The sequence below is a fragment of the Chelonus insularis genome, unplaced genomic scaffold (genome assembly GCF_013357705.1).
Source record: "Chelonus insularis isolate UGA/USDA-ARS -01 unplaced genomic scaffold, ASM1335770v1 contig_398_pilon, whole genome shotgun sequence".
Lineage (NCBI taxonomy): Eukaryota > Metazoa > Arthropoda > Insecta > Hymenoptera > Braconidae > Chelonus > Chelonus insularis.
In genome coordinates, this window is record NW_023276553.1 from 187776 (window position 1) to 204337 (window position 16562).

General features: G+C 27.2%; 4 protein-coding genes across 5 annotated transcripts; 2 read left to right on the forward strand and 2 right to left on the reverse strand.

Annotated features, from left to right (window-relative positions):
- Positions 1-1579: 1579 nt before the first annotated feature.
- LOC118067889 (protogenin-like) lies at positions 1580-9333 on the reverse strand. Its single transcript, XM_035084893.1, has 23 exons — positions 9124-9333; positions 8991-9035; positions 8864-8932; positions 7490-8786; positions 6697-6959; positions 6394-6538; positions 6148-6304; positions 5985-6053; positions 5686-5912; positions 5454-5599; positions 5165-5324; positions 4800-5084; positions 4455-4619; positions 4157-4348; positions 3869-4053; positions 3598-3742; positions 3416-3514; positions 3200-3356; positions 2942-3075; positions 2492-2857; positions 2142-2419; positions 1957-2061; positions 1580-1892 (listed from the first exon to the last, which is right to left on the reverse strand). The coding sequence occupies exons 4-23, from the start codon at positions 7557-7559 to the stop codon at positions 1701-1703; spliced, it is 3540 nt and encodes a 1179-aa protein (XP_034940784.1). The 5' UTR covers positions 7560-8786; positions 8864-8932; positions 8991-9035; positions 9124-9333; the 3' UTR covers positions 1580-1700.
- Positions 9194-12204, forward strand: LOC118067890 (protein mothers against dpp-like). 2 transcript variants are annotated; one of them, XM_035084895.1, is made up of 3 exons: positions 9194-10017; positions 10138-11266; positions 11507-12204. In XM_035084895.1, exons 1-3 carry the CDS (start codon positions 9378-9380, stop codon positions 11664-11666), a joined length of 1929 nt encoding a protein of 642 aa, XP_034940786.1. In that variant the 5' UTR covers positions 9194-9377; the 3' UTR covers positions 11667-12204. The 2 variants fall into 2 exon arrangements, with proteins under 2 accessions (XP_034940786.1, XP_034940785.1); XM_035084894.1 differs by having other exon boundaries at positions 9194-11266.
- Positions 12014-13398, reverse strand: LOC118067891 (T-cell immunomodulatory protein-like). The gene is given in 2 exon segments (XM_035084896.1): positions 12014-12538; positions 12631-13398. Coding segments are annotated over 2 exon segments (798 nt in total). The 5' UTR covers positions 13165-13398; the 3' UTR covers positions 12014-12274.
- A 559-nt stretch (positions 13399-13957) lies between these two features.
- Positions 13958-15712, forward strand: LOC118067923 (uncharacterized). The gene is made up of 5 exons (XM_035084943.1): positions 13958-14205; positions 14287-14710; positions 14828-14998; positions 15082-15251; positions 15348-15712. The coding sequence occupies exons 1-5, from the start codon at positions 14130-14132 to the stop codon at positions 15617-15619; spliced, it is 1113 nt and encodes a 370-aa protein (XP_034940834.1). The 5' UTR covers positions 13958-14129; the 3' UTR covers positions 15620-15712.
- Positions 15713-16562: the final 850 nt, after the last annotated feature.

Below are 16562 nucleotides of genomic sequence, written 5' to 3' on the forward strand. Positions count from 1 at the left end.
AAATAAATACCTATTACATTCAAATGAAAATTATATTCCAACACATATATAAGTAGTAATAACTTTATATAATTTTTATATATAAATGATAAATTTTCTTAATATGATCTGAAATAAGTGGAATATTAATAATAAAACTACTGTAAAACATGGTTAAGATTTCGTATAGTAATTAAGAAAATTGGGAAAATTTGTAGAATGTGTAATGCATATATAACAATTTTTGAAGGTACGGTTATAACTTGAAACCTTTGAAAGGTATTACAATCATTTGAACAATATTACTTAGTCTATCAGGTACTGAATTGGATTAATTGGGAATTGTCATGGTAACATGGTTGCCAGTCTGGTATGTGCTACAAATTGTTGACTATTTAATCTTTATCAATCGAATCTAATTAACTCTGATTGAAAAAAAAAACAGTGGTGAAATTATTATTATTCAATGGAATGATATTAAATAATAGCCTTCAACTAATATAAATAGTTTTTTCAACTATGAACGTAAAGAATGATATAATTATTTTGATAAATATTCTATAATTGTTTCTTGCATTATTTGATATAATGGAAATTATTATGTGACATTTTGTACATTCGATATTATTATTATTATTATTCTTATTCTTATATCATCATAATTATTAACAATAATGATAATAATTTTTGCAAATCATATAAGATTATTCATTTTTAATTCTTTTCGTTCAAAGTTTATGTATATATATATATATATGTATATTATACTTATGAATAATTATTATAGTATTTAGAGAAATACACATTTTGAATTAATATTGTATATAAAAATATATATGTATTAAAATTCTAATAATTCAGCAAATTAATTAATTTAGTTCCTAAATAGACACAAAAAATACGACTAATTTATACACATAATATTTCTATCACTACAATTTACCAAAAAAATTCTTAGCAAAAGAAATAATTATCAAATATATGGAATGTCATTTCTCCCAGATAACTTATTAAATTAAACACAAAAATAAATAAATAAATAATACAATTATTTAATAGTTACATAGATTTTGCACTATGTATATTCATATAAAATTCATTAATATCTGAGTTTTTACTAGTAAAAAAAATTTAAAAAAAAATAATTTGTCCACGTATTGACAATTGTCTATAGTATTTTATATTATATACACATTAGAGTAACTACTTCATTTCTATTTATCATGTTACTTTTATCTCAATATATAATTAGTCAATCACGGCAAAATACTAAAACGTGAGCAAATTATTATTTTCTTTGTTAATTGTTATATTAATTCGAGGCACATTGCTCGTAACACTTGCATGCATGGTCAATTGTTCTTATATGTAAACGCTGTTATTAAAATTTTATAATGACAAAAATATTCAAATATATACACGGATAATAACAGCTATAAGCAAATTTAAAAGAAATATTTTTAATTTTAATACATAATTTTTTTCTACCTTCTCTTTTTGTTTTTTTTTTAAAACTATTATACTTTATACGCATTGTATCGAATTGATTATTTGTTACGAAATTATCATTCTATGTTTAAAAAAATATGATTCTTAGTGATTTTCTGTTTCAAATAATTCATTTTTGAAGTAATTAAAAAATCAATTAAAATAAAATAATTTTTCACATACCGTGTTTCCTTAAATACTTTTTTTTAAATTGATTGAGCTGCACATTAATGTTAACCATTTATTTCTGTAACAGGAAGTATTGTTGGTAAACTTATTATTGGTGTAGACGAACAGTCTAAATTGTTATTCAAACTGCTGGTACTTTGCACTGACGTACAATTTATCAATGTTGAATTCGTATTATTTAAATCAGTTTCTAATTTTAATTGCTTCTTTAAAATAGAATCATCTTGTTTTTTATACTGAAAAAAATTTATTTTTTCAATTTTATTATTTAAATGATAATATAAAAAATAATATCAATACCTGAATGTTTTTCGTCATTTTTTGGTCTTTATGTTTAACATTTGAATTTGAAAATGTTAAAAGTGGTTGTTTAGCACCGGATTCAATACCATTAAAAAGCGCACCCTGCAATAAAAAATTTTGTTCTTTTTTCAAATTTATTATATTAGATTATATATACGAATATATTTTAAATAAATACTGACTTTACTATCGGACGTTGGATTTGTTGATGTCGGCGATGAAGGACACAACACAGCCAATTCAATTTCATTACAACTTATTGGATTATTGATTTGCTGACTTGCTGATGTAGAAGATTCATAACCAAAACAGGTATTGTTTTGTCTTGAAAATATATGCATTTTAAATGGTTGTGCACTTTCTCCTAATGATCTAAAATGCTCCCATTTCTTGCGACAGTATATAGTACATAAGCTAATGGTTATAAAGCCAATACTTATCCCAACTCCCAAAATTATACCTGAAAAATCATTTGAAGTAATTCAATTTTGAAATATTTTCAAAAAAGACAATAATACAGTTTGAAATTTACCAAGACTCTGATCTGGTTTTGGTTTGATCGGTGGATCTTGTTTATCGGATGATGTAGATGATTTTGATAAATTAATTTTTGTAAAAACCACAATTGGATCAGAGGGTTGTCCGTAGCCAACTCTTGTTGCTGCATATACTTTAATATAATATCGTCTACCCACTGGTAATTCAGGTAAAACAGCAAAAGTTTTATTTCCTGGTACTGTCACATTATTCCAGGTCACAGTTGATTCCATAAAATCGGAAGAATGATAAGATACCAAATATGTAATTATTACACCATTAACTATACTGGGTTTTTTCCACACTACCCGTATTTTTGAACCGTCTTGAAAACCTTCAACTTCTTCTGGTTGTCCTGGCACTAAAAACAAAATAAAATTTATTGATAAAAAAAAAATTATATTTGAAGTAAATTAATATCTTGAATAAATTTTTTATTACGTACCATCTTCACTTGTGTAACATTCAATGCTTTCATAAGCTTCATTATTTACATCAGTACTGTTTTTAAATAATTTTATTTTAAAACGGTACAAAGTGAAAGCTTTCAAATTACCAATAATTATTTTGGTATCATTTCTAAACATAAAAATATCAATGAATATAAACTACAATTAAACTAAAATTTATGAAAATATTACATTTCAGTTAAAATAGATAACTTGAATATTAATATAAGCGATATTTAAATTAATATACTCACGTATAAAAACACGTAGAAGCGTTATTATTCACATAATGAACTGGTTGGTAACATATTTGAAATACATCAAAATTAGTTTTATTAATCGTTTCCCAAGTTATTTGAATTGATGTTGATGACAATGGAATGGCTTCTAAAGTCATGGGAATGTTATTTGCTGCAAAATTTTTTATGCATTAAAAACACTTAAAGGAAAATAAATAAATTTATACTTACTTGATTTGTAATGATTTGATTTTACGATTTTTAAAATACAATCACTTGATATACCATTTATGACAATACATAAGCCAACAGTATACGAAATATTCGGTTCTAAAATTTAAAAAAAGATGTAGTATAAACAATTTAATCCATGGAAATCGTTAGTTAAAAAAAATTTTTTTCTAATTATTTACCAAGATTGGAAAATAAATATTCTGTCGAATTTTTGTCTAGTAAAACGGTAAATAATTTATTACCGTTTAAATTTTCACAGTAAATTTGCCAAGAATCGAATTTAAATATTTCATGATTTTCATTTTCTTTGATTTTCCATTTTATCTATAAATAAAAAACAAATATAATTTTAAATTTACATGCTATGTTTAAACAAAATCATTTATCAATAATATATTAGAATTCAATTTTTAAATTTTTCCTGTACAAAATTTAATTGTGAATATACACCTTTAAGTGAGATGCATTTATATTGATGACCTCAATATCCAAACTATTCCTAATATTATAATTTATTGAATCGTTAGTTGGCATAACTACGGTAGTCCATCCAAAATATCCTTCAGTTATATTCGGCCATCCTTGCTCTGTCCTTGCTAGAACTCGTAAATCATATTGGGCACCCGGCAGTAAATCTAAAGTTGAGATTATAAATAATATTATAATTTTTTCAAATTTACGTTAATAAAATTAAATTATTTACTTATAATTATAAAGAAAATTATAATTAAAATTGACCTTCTAACACATGATGTTCAACATTTGCTGGAACGAAAACTACTCGAGATGATGGATGATCATGAAGCCTCCATTGAATTTTGTATTCAACGACAACACCTCTAGCTTCCTTTTTTGTTAAAGGTTGCCATGTAATGTTTATTTTTGTACTACTTAAAACGTCAATGTAAACTTTTGGTGCTGTCTTTGGAACTGAAAAAAATTATTTAATAAAATGAATGATAATGTATAATACTTTTAATGATTTTTTTTCCTCATAAAGTTTAACATCAAATAAATTATTGTCCATCAAGCTTACCACTCGGTGCTGTTGCACATACTATCGTTGCTGATTGATCGCTAGCTCCATGACTACTCCATACACGTACGTAAAAAGAATAATTTGTATAAGGCTCAAGAAGTTTCGTTACTTCAACGGTCGTAGAATTACCTGGCTCTGGTGAGACCTCCTCTTTACCACCCTCTTACAAAGAAAACAAAAGATATAATATAATAATGAAATTTTCTTCTTAAATACAGAATATATTCCAATTTTTTAGTTATATGTATGATATATAAATATTAATATTATAAGTAAATAAATTTTTTGAAATATTAAATATTACGTATTTTATAATTGTAAATAAATATTCTATAACAGTACCTGCTGGACTATAATGGACGGTATAGGCTTTAATACTTCCAGGTGTCATAGATTTTGGTGGCAACCAAGAAATGGAAATTTTTAGGGGTGAAGAAGCATAACATCGTAATGATGTTGGTACTGGTGGACTATTTTTTGATGCATTAATTTGGAGTCGTGCGGCTGACCAAATTTCGCCCGCAGGATTAATTGCAACACACTGATAGTCGCCTGAATCTGATGGCACGGTAGCCGCAATCGCTAGTTCTACTTTGTTATTTTCTTTATAATAAACTGTTCTCCGTCCTTAATTGAATTATTTATTGACATTAATGAATATAAAATTATCAATATAATAGTAATTGAAAAATAATTCAATTGCATACCATTAATGGTAATGTTTTTAGCATCTTTTAGCCAATAAATTTTTGGATTGGGAATTCCTTGAGCTTGACATTCAAATCTTGCAGTTCTCCCATTCGGGCAATTTTGATCTATAGGCTTTTTGATAAATATTGGAGGAATAATTACATTGACAGTAATATTCTGAAATAGTTATAAATATACATAAAATAAAAAAATTTGCAATTTTTAAAAAATTATAATCATCTTATAAATTAACAGCTAATATAAATGATACCAAAACAATAAAAATTATCTTTCATAAAAGCTTACTTGAATTTCCATAGCACCATTCACAGCGTTTTCTGTTGAACACAGATAAATGCCAGCTTGAAAAATGCTGACATTTTTTAATGTAAGTATACTGATACCAGTAGTGGAATTAAGAAGAATTCGCGGTTGTGCTGAACTAACTTTATCTAAAGACAAATAAAACATTAGAATGATATCTGACTTAAGAATACATAAATAAATCATTTATATATATAGAACAATTTCAACTTACTATTATGCTGAGAAATAAATAACCACTTAATAATTGATAATGGATAACCAGATACTGCACACACGAGAGTGAGATTCGATCCTTTGATTAAAGTATAATTATAAGATACCTGAGGGAGTAATGAGGCAATAATTTTAGTCTCATTGCCTGTTAGTCTTGAAGTAACAGTGAGTTTTGCTTCTTTACTTTTTTTGGTTTTTTTTATAAAACTATTAGTAGCTATACACCTGAAATTATTTGTTCAAACATTCTATTGAAAAAGATCGTTCAGATGATAAAATTGAAATAATTGTCTATACCTATATAAACCAGCGTCAGACTGTTTTGTTGCAGTTATATAAAGAACACCTGGTGGTACCATAAAATATCTATAAAAATATTAAAAATAGTCATTTTAAAAATCTTTACAAGTACCTTAAATTCTTTTTTAACATAAATCTTAATATTTAGATATTTTTTTACTTTGTATTATTACGATCAGAGTATATAGGTTTTCCATTATGATGCCATTTAATATTTGATGGGAATGGTACGCTATCAATAAGACAAAATAATCTAGCAATATCGCCTTCATGTACAATGACATCAATTGGTGGACGTTTAAAGACATGTGCAAGTTCTGAAAAATATTTACGTTGTGTATATAATTTTTTTTGTAATTATTACATTTTTATAAAAAACTATATGAAATAAAATCTATTCTCATACCTGCAATTTGAATATAAGTCGGTGCCGATCGTAAATATCCACCGGAAGAAGTTTGTCCAATGCAACGATATTCATGTTTCTCCAATTGATCAAAATTCGTTTGATTCCATTTATTAATTTTCAAGGCCGATTTTATACTTGGTATCTATAATTTTACAAACGTTACTGAGTAGATTGAATTTTTCTTTAACCAAAGATAGATTTACTATGTATTATAATAAATATTGAAAATTTAATTCGTTTGGTATATAATTTAATGCAGTATATTACACAGAGAATAATCAACTACTATACAATAATAACCTTATAAAGATGAATCGAATCATCGTCAAGACGATTACATCGTGTAATTCCACATGGTGGTGCCGGTTGATTATTATAAAGCCACGTGACATTGTGAATATTATTAGTCAGACATTTAAGAGTAATACCCCGATTTCCAAGTACAGCATATCCTCCAGGTTCTATTTGTAAACTTTGAATTGAATTTTTACTCAAATTCAACATTAACCCGTCTTTTTTAGATCCATTTTTGTTGTTCAAATTATTAACAATTCCTCTACCACCTAATGAATAAAATACATACAGTGGTCAATTTTAGAATTTGTAAACAGAAGATTTTCTACACAAAATATTTACGAAACAAAGAAATTCAAATATCACTCTTTCAATGGAATATATTATGTAAAGATATATAAATACATATAATAGAGTTTATTAATATAAAGAAAATATTGTACATAAAATAATAATTCGTATTAATAAATAATTATTTGCAGATATTGTCAATACAAATACATTTACCAATTACCAGTAATTCAATATTATTTGAATTTTTTTTTTTAATACATAAAAAATGTTTTCCATTGTTTGAGTGACAGGTTGTCACTATAATATCTACTATCGATCGTAAATACATAACGCAAAATATAACCTGCCTTCAAAATAAATTTCATATCATGTGTAGGCGGGAAGTTTAACGATAATACACACAAAATTATCTTTTTCCAAAGGGAAATTTTTAAAATTCGAGTTTAACAGAAATTTAATTCAAAAAGTAATAATAAAAATAAAATTTTTTTTTATTAAAACACACCTGCAGTGCAGCAAATAGGCTCAAGCACTTCCGTAAACAAGATGCCGAGCAAAAACACTCGCGCCGCCATAAATCTGAACTCATCGGCGACTTGTTTACTTTACTGACGAATTTTACTCAGTACACAACTCCACATCATTTTCATCATATCTCGAGATTGTTTTCGCCGCATAATCGACATGACGGACGATTTGTAATATTTTTTAGTTTTACTCTCGCCGTTCCGTTTGCCAGACCCTCGCCCCGTGATCATACGATTGAGACACGGTCTGTATTGAACCTCCTTACAGACTTAATCAACTTGAAAAAATATATCAATTCTATCAACGAATTTAACACCAACGGATTGTTATAATAGCTCACAAAATTAATAAGAAATGCACCAATGCACGTGAGTTGTATTTATGTTACGATGTATAATAGAACTGAAAATACGTCGAACAGGTCTCAAATCAACACGCGATCAGAGCAACCCTTGTCTCCGGTTGTCTTTACATGTGAATTCTTCCTTATTCACAGGTTTCATGTTTGCATCAGCGATAGTGTTTTATCCGATTCGCGCGCTCTCTATGCGAATATGTCTATTTATGTGCTTTGAGCGCGAATAAAAATTTCTTTTTAAAATACTCAAAAATTTAAAAGAAGGAGCATTCTAAATTTTCTCCGTTACTGCAGTACATTTTATCTGAATCTAATGAAATTGATAAATAATAATGAAAATATTAATTCATTCTTTCTTTCGTTACTACTCACCAATTCTTTTTGCAGTAAAATTTAATGTTAAATACCATTTATTTTCTATTTTTACGGTTTGTTAACTACTTGTATATGGCCAAGTATAATAATTATACCTCAATTCTATGAGATTTCAAACTATGAAAAGCTATTGTGTCATTTTGACCCTTTTGCTAATGCAAGTTCCAAGGTTTTACACCATTGTATTCTTTGTTTCGCCATAAAGTCAATACATTGTAAGCTTCACTAATTTATGTCCTAAATCCTTAATAATAGTTAAGTTTGCAGGTCAGAAATTTCTCTTTATATCAGGTCAGAACGGAGTCTTCCTTGACACGAGCTTTATGGCTTCTTTTATTAGCACAAGAGTAAATGAAAATGGGAGAAATTTTGAACCCTCATTAAAACCTAGTATACAATCCATATAATTTATCTCGTTTACTTTGCTAGTAAGATTCATTTTGTGCAAATGTTAAATTCTATCCATAATGTTAAATAATATTTTATTCTAAAATTAAATTTTCTTCAATAAACAAAAGTCAGGAATCGTGTTCTTTTAATACTGCAAATAATGAATATACCACAATCATTACAGAATAAAATTTTATGAAAATTTTACAATAAACTGAAGGCAATTACCCACTAGTGGCCCCAAGAAATTAGTCACAGAGATTTCGAAAAGTCTCAATAGCACACTCCTGCTGTAAACTATTAATAAGTGAAGTTTATTTTTTTTAAATCACCTCTGGATAAGCTTCTTACCTACCTGCAAAACTGAAAGACCTGCATTTCCCTGGTTTTAGTGCAAATACTAAAGGTAAATATGATAATATTTCAACTAAATATAAGAACGATTTATTGCCAATTCAATAGAATTTGAAATATTTCCCATCACTTACCTGAAAACTCCCCATCCAGTACCAAAAATTTTAAACATATAAGTTGGGCTTACTTCACCAGGAGCTTCAGTTCTTCAAGGTGCTTCATACAAGTAAGAAGACAGTTGTCTCCTTGCTGTCTCTTTAAAAGCAGCTCAAAGAGTTCTCGTTACTTCTGTGGAAATTTTCTTTGTTTTATTTTAAATTTATTAATAGTGTGTGAATATTAATTAATTGTGTGTTCATATATATGTTAATTTGTGATTGTATACATCATGTCAAAAATTGGAAAATACTTTATTCCTATCCATCCAATGGTGAAAAAACTTTTAAAGTGGAAACAAAAAGAAGTAGACAGAAGATGGGCAACAAAAGCAGTAGAAACATTATTTAAAAGATTGAAAAAATCTAGAAATTCTTTGGAAAATTTAGAATATGCTTTAAGTAATCCAGGCTGTCCGAGTGCATGTGTAATGATGACTAAAAATTCAGACGGAAGACTTCAAGTAATGCATCGTAAAGAATTACCGCATGTTATTTATTGTCGCATATGGAGATGGTCGAGTCTTTTGTCACATCATGAATTAATGTCAACTGATATGTGTGAAAATCCATTTTCTAACAAAAGTCCGGAAGTTTGTGTTAATCCTTATCATTATCGACGCTTGGGCTCTCCAACTCCAATACTAGTACCTCATCTGGCAGAAAATCAAGTAGTTCAACCACCTACGCAACCACCAAAACCTGTGGAACCAAGATTGCCATACAATGTTTCTTATGGTTTAGATGGATTTTCAACATCACCTAATAATAGCAATGATAACGCCACATATAGTAATCATAATAATATTCCAAATAATGAAGTCTACAACAATAATATTCCCAATAATGAAGTCTACAACAATAATATTCCAAATAATGAAGTTTACAACAATAATATTCCAAATAATGAAGTTTCCAACAATAATATTCCAAATAATGAAGTCTACAACAATAATATTCCAAATAATGAAGTTTACAACAATAATATTCCAAATAATGAAGTTTACAACAATAATATTCCAAATAATGAAGTTTACAACAATAATATTCCAAATAATGAAGTCTACAACAATAATATTCCTAATAATGAAGTCTACAACAATAATATTCCAAATAATGAAGTTTACAACAATAATATTCCTAATAATGAAGTCTACAACTATAATATTCCTAATAATGAAGTCTACAACAATAATATTCCAAATAATGAAGTCTACAACAATCAATTGATGAATTATAACGCCCAACCAGTAAGCACTCATAATGAATTTCCTAACGCCAATAATCAAATTGATAATTTGGACAATTACATGATGGACTGTGCAAGTAATTATAATGCAGCTGGAAATATTAATTACGGAAATGAATATAACAACCTGAGTAATGTTAACAGTGGATATTTCACAAATGAAAATTGTAATGCAGCAAGCAATTTTTATAATGTTCAGCCCGATCATTACAATGCTGTATCTCTAGGTCAATTGGATAATTCAAATGCAATTCCTCAAAATGGAATGTCTTCAATGGATGTACAAAATGTAAACAATTTTCCAGAATCACTACCTCAAATACAATCTGCAAACAATTGTTATGATTATCAAAATGCAATACAACCAGCTCTTCCACCAATGCAAATGAACAATCAACCTCAAAATGTACCAAGTACGCCTATAAATTATATAGAGCCTAAATTTTGGGGTTCCATTGCTTATTATGAACTTAATAATAGAGTTGGTGAAATATTTCAATGTGATCCTATTTCGATCATAGTTGATGGCTTTACAAATCCTCATGGAAATTCTGAAAGATTTTGTTTAGGAAAGTTGTCAAACGTCAAAAGGAGTATAACCATTGAAAATACTAGAAGACACATTGGCAAGGGGCTTGGATTACATTATTACAACGGAGAACTTATAGCTGAATGTTTATCGGAAGCAGCCATTTTCAGTCAATCACGAAATTGCAATTATTTTAATAATTTCCATCCAACTACAGTCTGCAAAATTCAACCTGGATGTAGTTTGAAAATATTCAGTACTGAATATTTTGCAGACCTGTTGAGGCAAAGCGTTCATCACGGATTTGATGCAGTTTATGAACTTACTAAGATGTGTACGATAAGGTAATAACAAAGTTGCTCATATATATAATAATGAATAATGCATGAAAGACAAAAACAAATTATTGTTAGACAATTATACAGATGAAATAAATAAAACAATTCTTCATAAATTATTTTACGTAGATATCTTTCAGTCATAAATAATAAAAGTTTTATTAAAAATACTTCAATAAAAATTGATTACTATTTATAATTTAATTACTTATTATGTAAATATTTATACGAAAAATTTTTTTTTAGAATGTCATTTGTAAAAGGATGGGGAGCAGAATATCAACGCCAGGACGTTACTTCGACACCATGTTGGATAGAAATTCATTTAAATGGACCACTACAATGGCTAGATCAAGTTTTAAATCAAATGGGATCATCTGTTCATCGAATCAGTTCTGTATCTTAAATGTTCTTTTGTAATTTTACATTACAAACATTTTAATAAGCGAAAAATTTTTAAAAATTGAATGAATTTACGGAAGGAAATTTCTACTTAAGTTATAATAAGTACAGTAGAACTTCATTTTTTCAATTAACATGAGAGTTATGTAAAAAAATTATAACCATTTCAATTGGGAAATCGATTTCTACGAGGATTAGCTTTTTGTCACAATAAAAATATTTTTCGTCATACCCGCACGGAAAGTTCACTTTTCCATTGGAGAGGGGTTGAACTTTCCACGCAGGTATGACGAAAAATCATATTCAGCCCTAGAGAAGACAATTAGACTAGCTTAAACCACGTGTTTACTATTTTACACGTGGTTTGAGCTAGACTACTTTCCCTCCCTAGGTGTGAAATGTACTATTACATAGAAAGCTTGAACCTCAAACCCTTTTGATTAATTGAAATTATGAATGTTACGATTAATTATCGATTGATTCTCATTAAGTTATTTTATAATATAATCTTTGTAGGATATTAAGTATTTATGTACTATGTAAATAAATAAATAAATAAATAATTATAATAATAATGAAATTCATTTTTTTTTAAAACTTAGTAAAAGAACATCACATAGCGTCGAAATGAAATCTATGTGCTTCTTGTAATCTTTCTATTTTATCTTCGCGTTTTTCTTTCCAATATAAACCAATAATGATAGTAGTTATTAAACCGCATGTCCCCATAAGAGCAGCAGCACTCAACAATATTAGTTTACTTGGTGTCACAAATAATTGGGCTTTCCATCTCGACGATTCAGTAATTGGATTTGGAATTACGACCATTTGTGAGTTTGGAATAATTTGTGGCCACTCTCTTGACTTACCTGCAACCTAATAATAAGTAACTCATTAATAAAAAAAATTAAAACAACAGCATATTTAAAATAGATTATTCTCTAAAAGAAAAATTTCATTTTACAAACCCCAATTGTAAGCATATCGATAAAATTAGGAGTTCGACCAAGTCCAAATGTAGTATAAGGCAAATTTAGAGAAAAATGTGCACTTTGTGGAATTTGGGCTGCAGTACCACTTCTAGGACTTCCATCTTGAGTAGTAGTTTTATAAGCAATTGATGGTCCTGGTAAATTTGTTCCATAAGTTCTCTTTTTTTACCCAAACTTCCTGGTGAAATCTTGATAAAAATCATAAAATACAGCCATCACTGTTTGATTTCTAAATGGATTCAATGCATTCCAATGTATTTCAAAAGTACGATTTATATTTTCACAAGTTGTACATGGTACATTTAATAGTAAGAATGATTCCATTTTTAATGATTTTGTTGATTTTAATGTTGCTAATAAATCTGGATATCCATCCATGTTGAAGTCTCCCCCATGTAAAGTAATAGCATCAACATAAACAATATTCTTTTTGCTGTTTGGCGTTACAAAATCCCAATTAACATTATCTTTATCTTTGAAATCGACATGTCGACAAATCATGCCATCCATTATTATTATAAACAGCAATTGTCAAAGTCACGACAATCCATTTTAAATATTAATAAAATAAAAAAAAACTTCTTTAAACATTAAGGTTATCTATACTTTTCCAAAATAATCTATTATCACATTTTAAATCATGATGAAAAAGGAAAATGAACAGAAATAATCAAACTTATTCCGATATTATAATAAATTATAACTAAAGAAATTAATATTTACAACTATAAAGCTACTAAAATTCATTTTTATAATTTTTTTTACGAAATCTAAGAAAAGTTGTAATACAACAAAATTTCTAATCGACACTTAACCTCAAAACATGTGAGAAATTACCGACAGTTAATATGTAAAGTTAGTCGATGGTAAAATAAATTCCTTAGAATAATTTGGAAAACATGAATTAGTACAAATTGAATGTAAATTTAAAGAATTGCGATTATTATTATTAATTTTAAGTATATTAAATCGATGGCGAATTCAGAATAAGTTTAAATTCACAGAACTTATTCTTAATCTGACTACTTTACCGTAGGTGGAGAATTAAATTCCAAGTAAATCGGATATATGAAAATAATTATGAATAAAAATAAACTTGAACAGCTATTAATGAATTTACATCCGTTGAAATATAAAAAATAACCAAAATAGCCCATTCGTAGGATTATGATTGTTTTGAATTAGTATCTAGTTTAGAAAATTTTGAAATATTAATATTTTGGCGGCATTATTTAATGCAACAGAAAACCTGCGCAGTGTGCGTTGCGCACTTTACCGGCGACTGTTGCATGCACACCACGGTCGCAACCATGTGCGAACACCTTAAAATTAATGAAGTCGAGTTAGAAAAAACAGTTCTTGATATGTTTACATATTTATTTTATAGCCAAGTGTACCTTGTATTAATTGTCATCAATCATTAACAAAAAAACTGTTTACAAAGTATTTGTTTATAAGTGATTGTTAAAATAAAGATGGAAAGTTTATGGAATCAATTAATTTTAAAGCGTCCTCCAACTACTACTTGCTATTTAGCATCGGATAACCTTTGTAAATATTGAAAATGTGTTTAATTTGATTTTATTATACATTTATGTAATACTGGTAATCAACATTGAATTTATGTTACAGCTGCAAATTCATTTTTGAAATTACTTCATGAAATTTATAATGAAATTTCTTCCCAAGATATAATACATAAAGAAGCAGCAGTATTGAGTCGTTTTATATATCGTATGAAGAAAAAATTTAGACATGATAAGGGATTGAAAAGTATTGAAAAAGTAAATCGAGCTCTATTGAATTATTTGCATATATCTCTTGAAAACGAATACAAGTATTTGATTGATAACACTCTTATAAACAATAAGTTAACCAAATTACCAACGAGACAAATGTTACAATATGTTTTAACTCGTACTCAAGGATACTGTATGTTATTATACAGAATAGAAAAAGTTTCAATTGAAGCTGCACAATTTTTTAAAACAAGAATCCAATTAGGCCAGGCATGGACTTTTTCTGCTTTCATCTACTCCATAATATCAAGAATATGGTAAACTAATTATTTTACAACTCAAGTATAAGTGTTAAGTTTTTCTTCAATTTATAACATAACAATTTTAATTTTTTTACAAATAAACTAGTAAACTTTGATTATTAATGTTAACAGGATATGGTCTAGACATTTAATTCAAAAATGTTGCATATGGTACAATCAAATGTTTCCATTTTTATCACAATTAAGTCAAATTGGGATAGATTGGTTACCTGAAAATTATCGATTACCATCTGATTTAAAAAACTGGCTTTCAATTCCATGGATTGAAGAACCTATTGAAAGGTATGTAATAGATAAATTCTTTAAAAAAACATTCTTTAAAACATTAGTCGATTCGCCATAAACGATATTTATTTCCTTTATAGTTTATTCACAAATAAAAATTCAGTAGATATATTTGATTTAATAAAACATCAACATGCATTAAACGACGAAACTAATTTAACGGAAAAGATTAGCAAAAACGAAAATGAAGAAACATCGATAAATAACATAATTAATGAAACAATAATGGATCTCAGTAATGATATTGGAGGTAAGTGATAATATAATATTTATTGAAAAAAAATTTAATTTAGTCAAAACTATATTTAATAATTATTATAATTAATATATTTTAAAAATTTTGTAGTACCAATATCACGTGGCTCATTAATCTCTAAATCAATAGAATCTCCAGAGATGCCAGAAAAATTAATAATAACAAATATTAAATCGAAGGATGATCTCCACCAATTACTGACCCTTGATTATTATCCAGGTATGGATAAGTTACGATGGAGAATAATGAAAAAAATTATAAGCAAAAATTTAATGAAAATCAGTAAAAGCACAGATATAAAAAAACATAAGATTATTCTAAATAAAATGGATAAAATTCTGCACTCGTACATAAATGAATGAACATAAAATTTAGTTATGTTTTTTTTTCCATTTCTAAATAAATAAATAAATAATATAAGGTATTATTAGGAATTTAAAATTAATAAATATTTCAAAAATGCATATTAATTTGACATGATCAATTTGTTTTGTTAATTCGTTACATATGTATATAATTTTTATATGTAAATAAATAATAAACTTATGTATGTCAACAGGTATTTTCCTTTACCAATAATAAGATATTTTGTAATTCGGAGTCTAATGTAAAATGTCAAATATTATTAATACAACAGTGTATTATGAATCATAAACTTGTAAATTTTCATATTCATTCGACGGTATAAGCCAAAATTTTAATCCAGTATTTGGTACACGTTTTTTCATGTTATTGAAGCAGCATGCTCGAAATTGACGAGTTCCACATATAGGAATGCACTCTCGGCCACATTGGTCACATGAGAGTGTTTCCCCTACGGTCCAGACTGCACAAACTGTAAACAGTACTATGATGACATTTTATTGTATGATAAAAAGATCATATACCTAATATTAATAATGACAATTATTATTTTCACAATAAATATTTTTTATTTTTAATAATTAAATATGTTATTAATATTTAATTAAAAGTATATTTTTAATTGATGAATCCTTTCATATGATCTTTAATGGATAGCAAGTTTAGTTTCAAAATAAATTTATGGATAAGATATCGAAAGTCAAGAACTGTATATGAATGTCAATTGTGTAATTACAAGTTTTCTTAGTGGGCAGTCAATGCTGTATAAATTTCATTAAGTTTTCGCGCCACGCATCTAAGTTATTCCCCTTCTTATTTCATATTACTTGATAAACTTTTAATCCTCTTTCCTACTTAAATAACAGAATTTCACTAATATATATTAAAATAACCATTGAAAGTAATTAAATTATTATGAATGGTAAAGTTATCTTGACGTTC

What these genes read in the sequence shown, in the direction of transcription:
- LOC118067889 (XM_035084893.1), bottom strand. Translation starts at nt 7,559, where the DNA reads ATGGCGGCGCGAGTGTTTTTGCTCGGCATCTTGTTTACGGAAGTGCTT. An exon ending in ATGGTGCTATGGAAATTCAA is followed by an intron (nt 5,325 to 5,453) that starts GTAAGCTTTTAT and finishes TAACTATTTCAG; the next exon opens with AATATTACTGTCAATGTAAT. An exon ending in ATATTTATTTTCCAATCTTG is followed by an intron (nt 3,515 to 3,597) that starts GTAAATAATTAG and finishes TTTAAATTTTAG; the next exon opens with AACCGAATATTTCGTATACT.
- LOC118067890 (XM_035084894.1), top strand. Translation starts at nt 9,378, where the DNA reads ATGTCAAAAATTGGAAAATACTTTATTCCTATCCATCCAATGGTGAAA. An exon ending in ACTAAGATGTGTACGATAAG is followed by an intron (nt 11,267 to 11,506) that starts GTAATAACAAAG and finishes ATTTTTTTTTAG; the next exon opens with AATGTCATTTGTAAAAGGAT.
- LOC118067923 (XM_035084943.1), top strand. Translation starts at nt 14,130, where the DNA reads ATGGAAAGTTTATGGAATCAATTAATTTTAAAGCGTCCTCCAACTACT. An exon ending in TTTAGCATCGGATAACCTTT is followed by an intron (nt 14,206 to 14,286) that starts GTAAATATTGAA and finishes TTTATGTTACAG; the next exon opens with CTGCAAATTCATTTTTGAAA. An exon ending in TCCATAATATCAAGAATATG is followed by an intron (nt 14,711 to 14,827) that starts GTAAACTAATTA and finishes TAATGTTAACAG; the next exon opens with GATATGGTCTAGACATTTAA.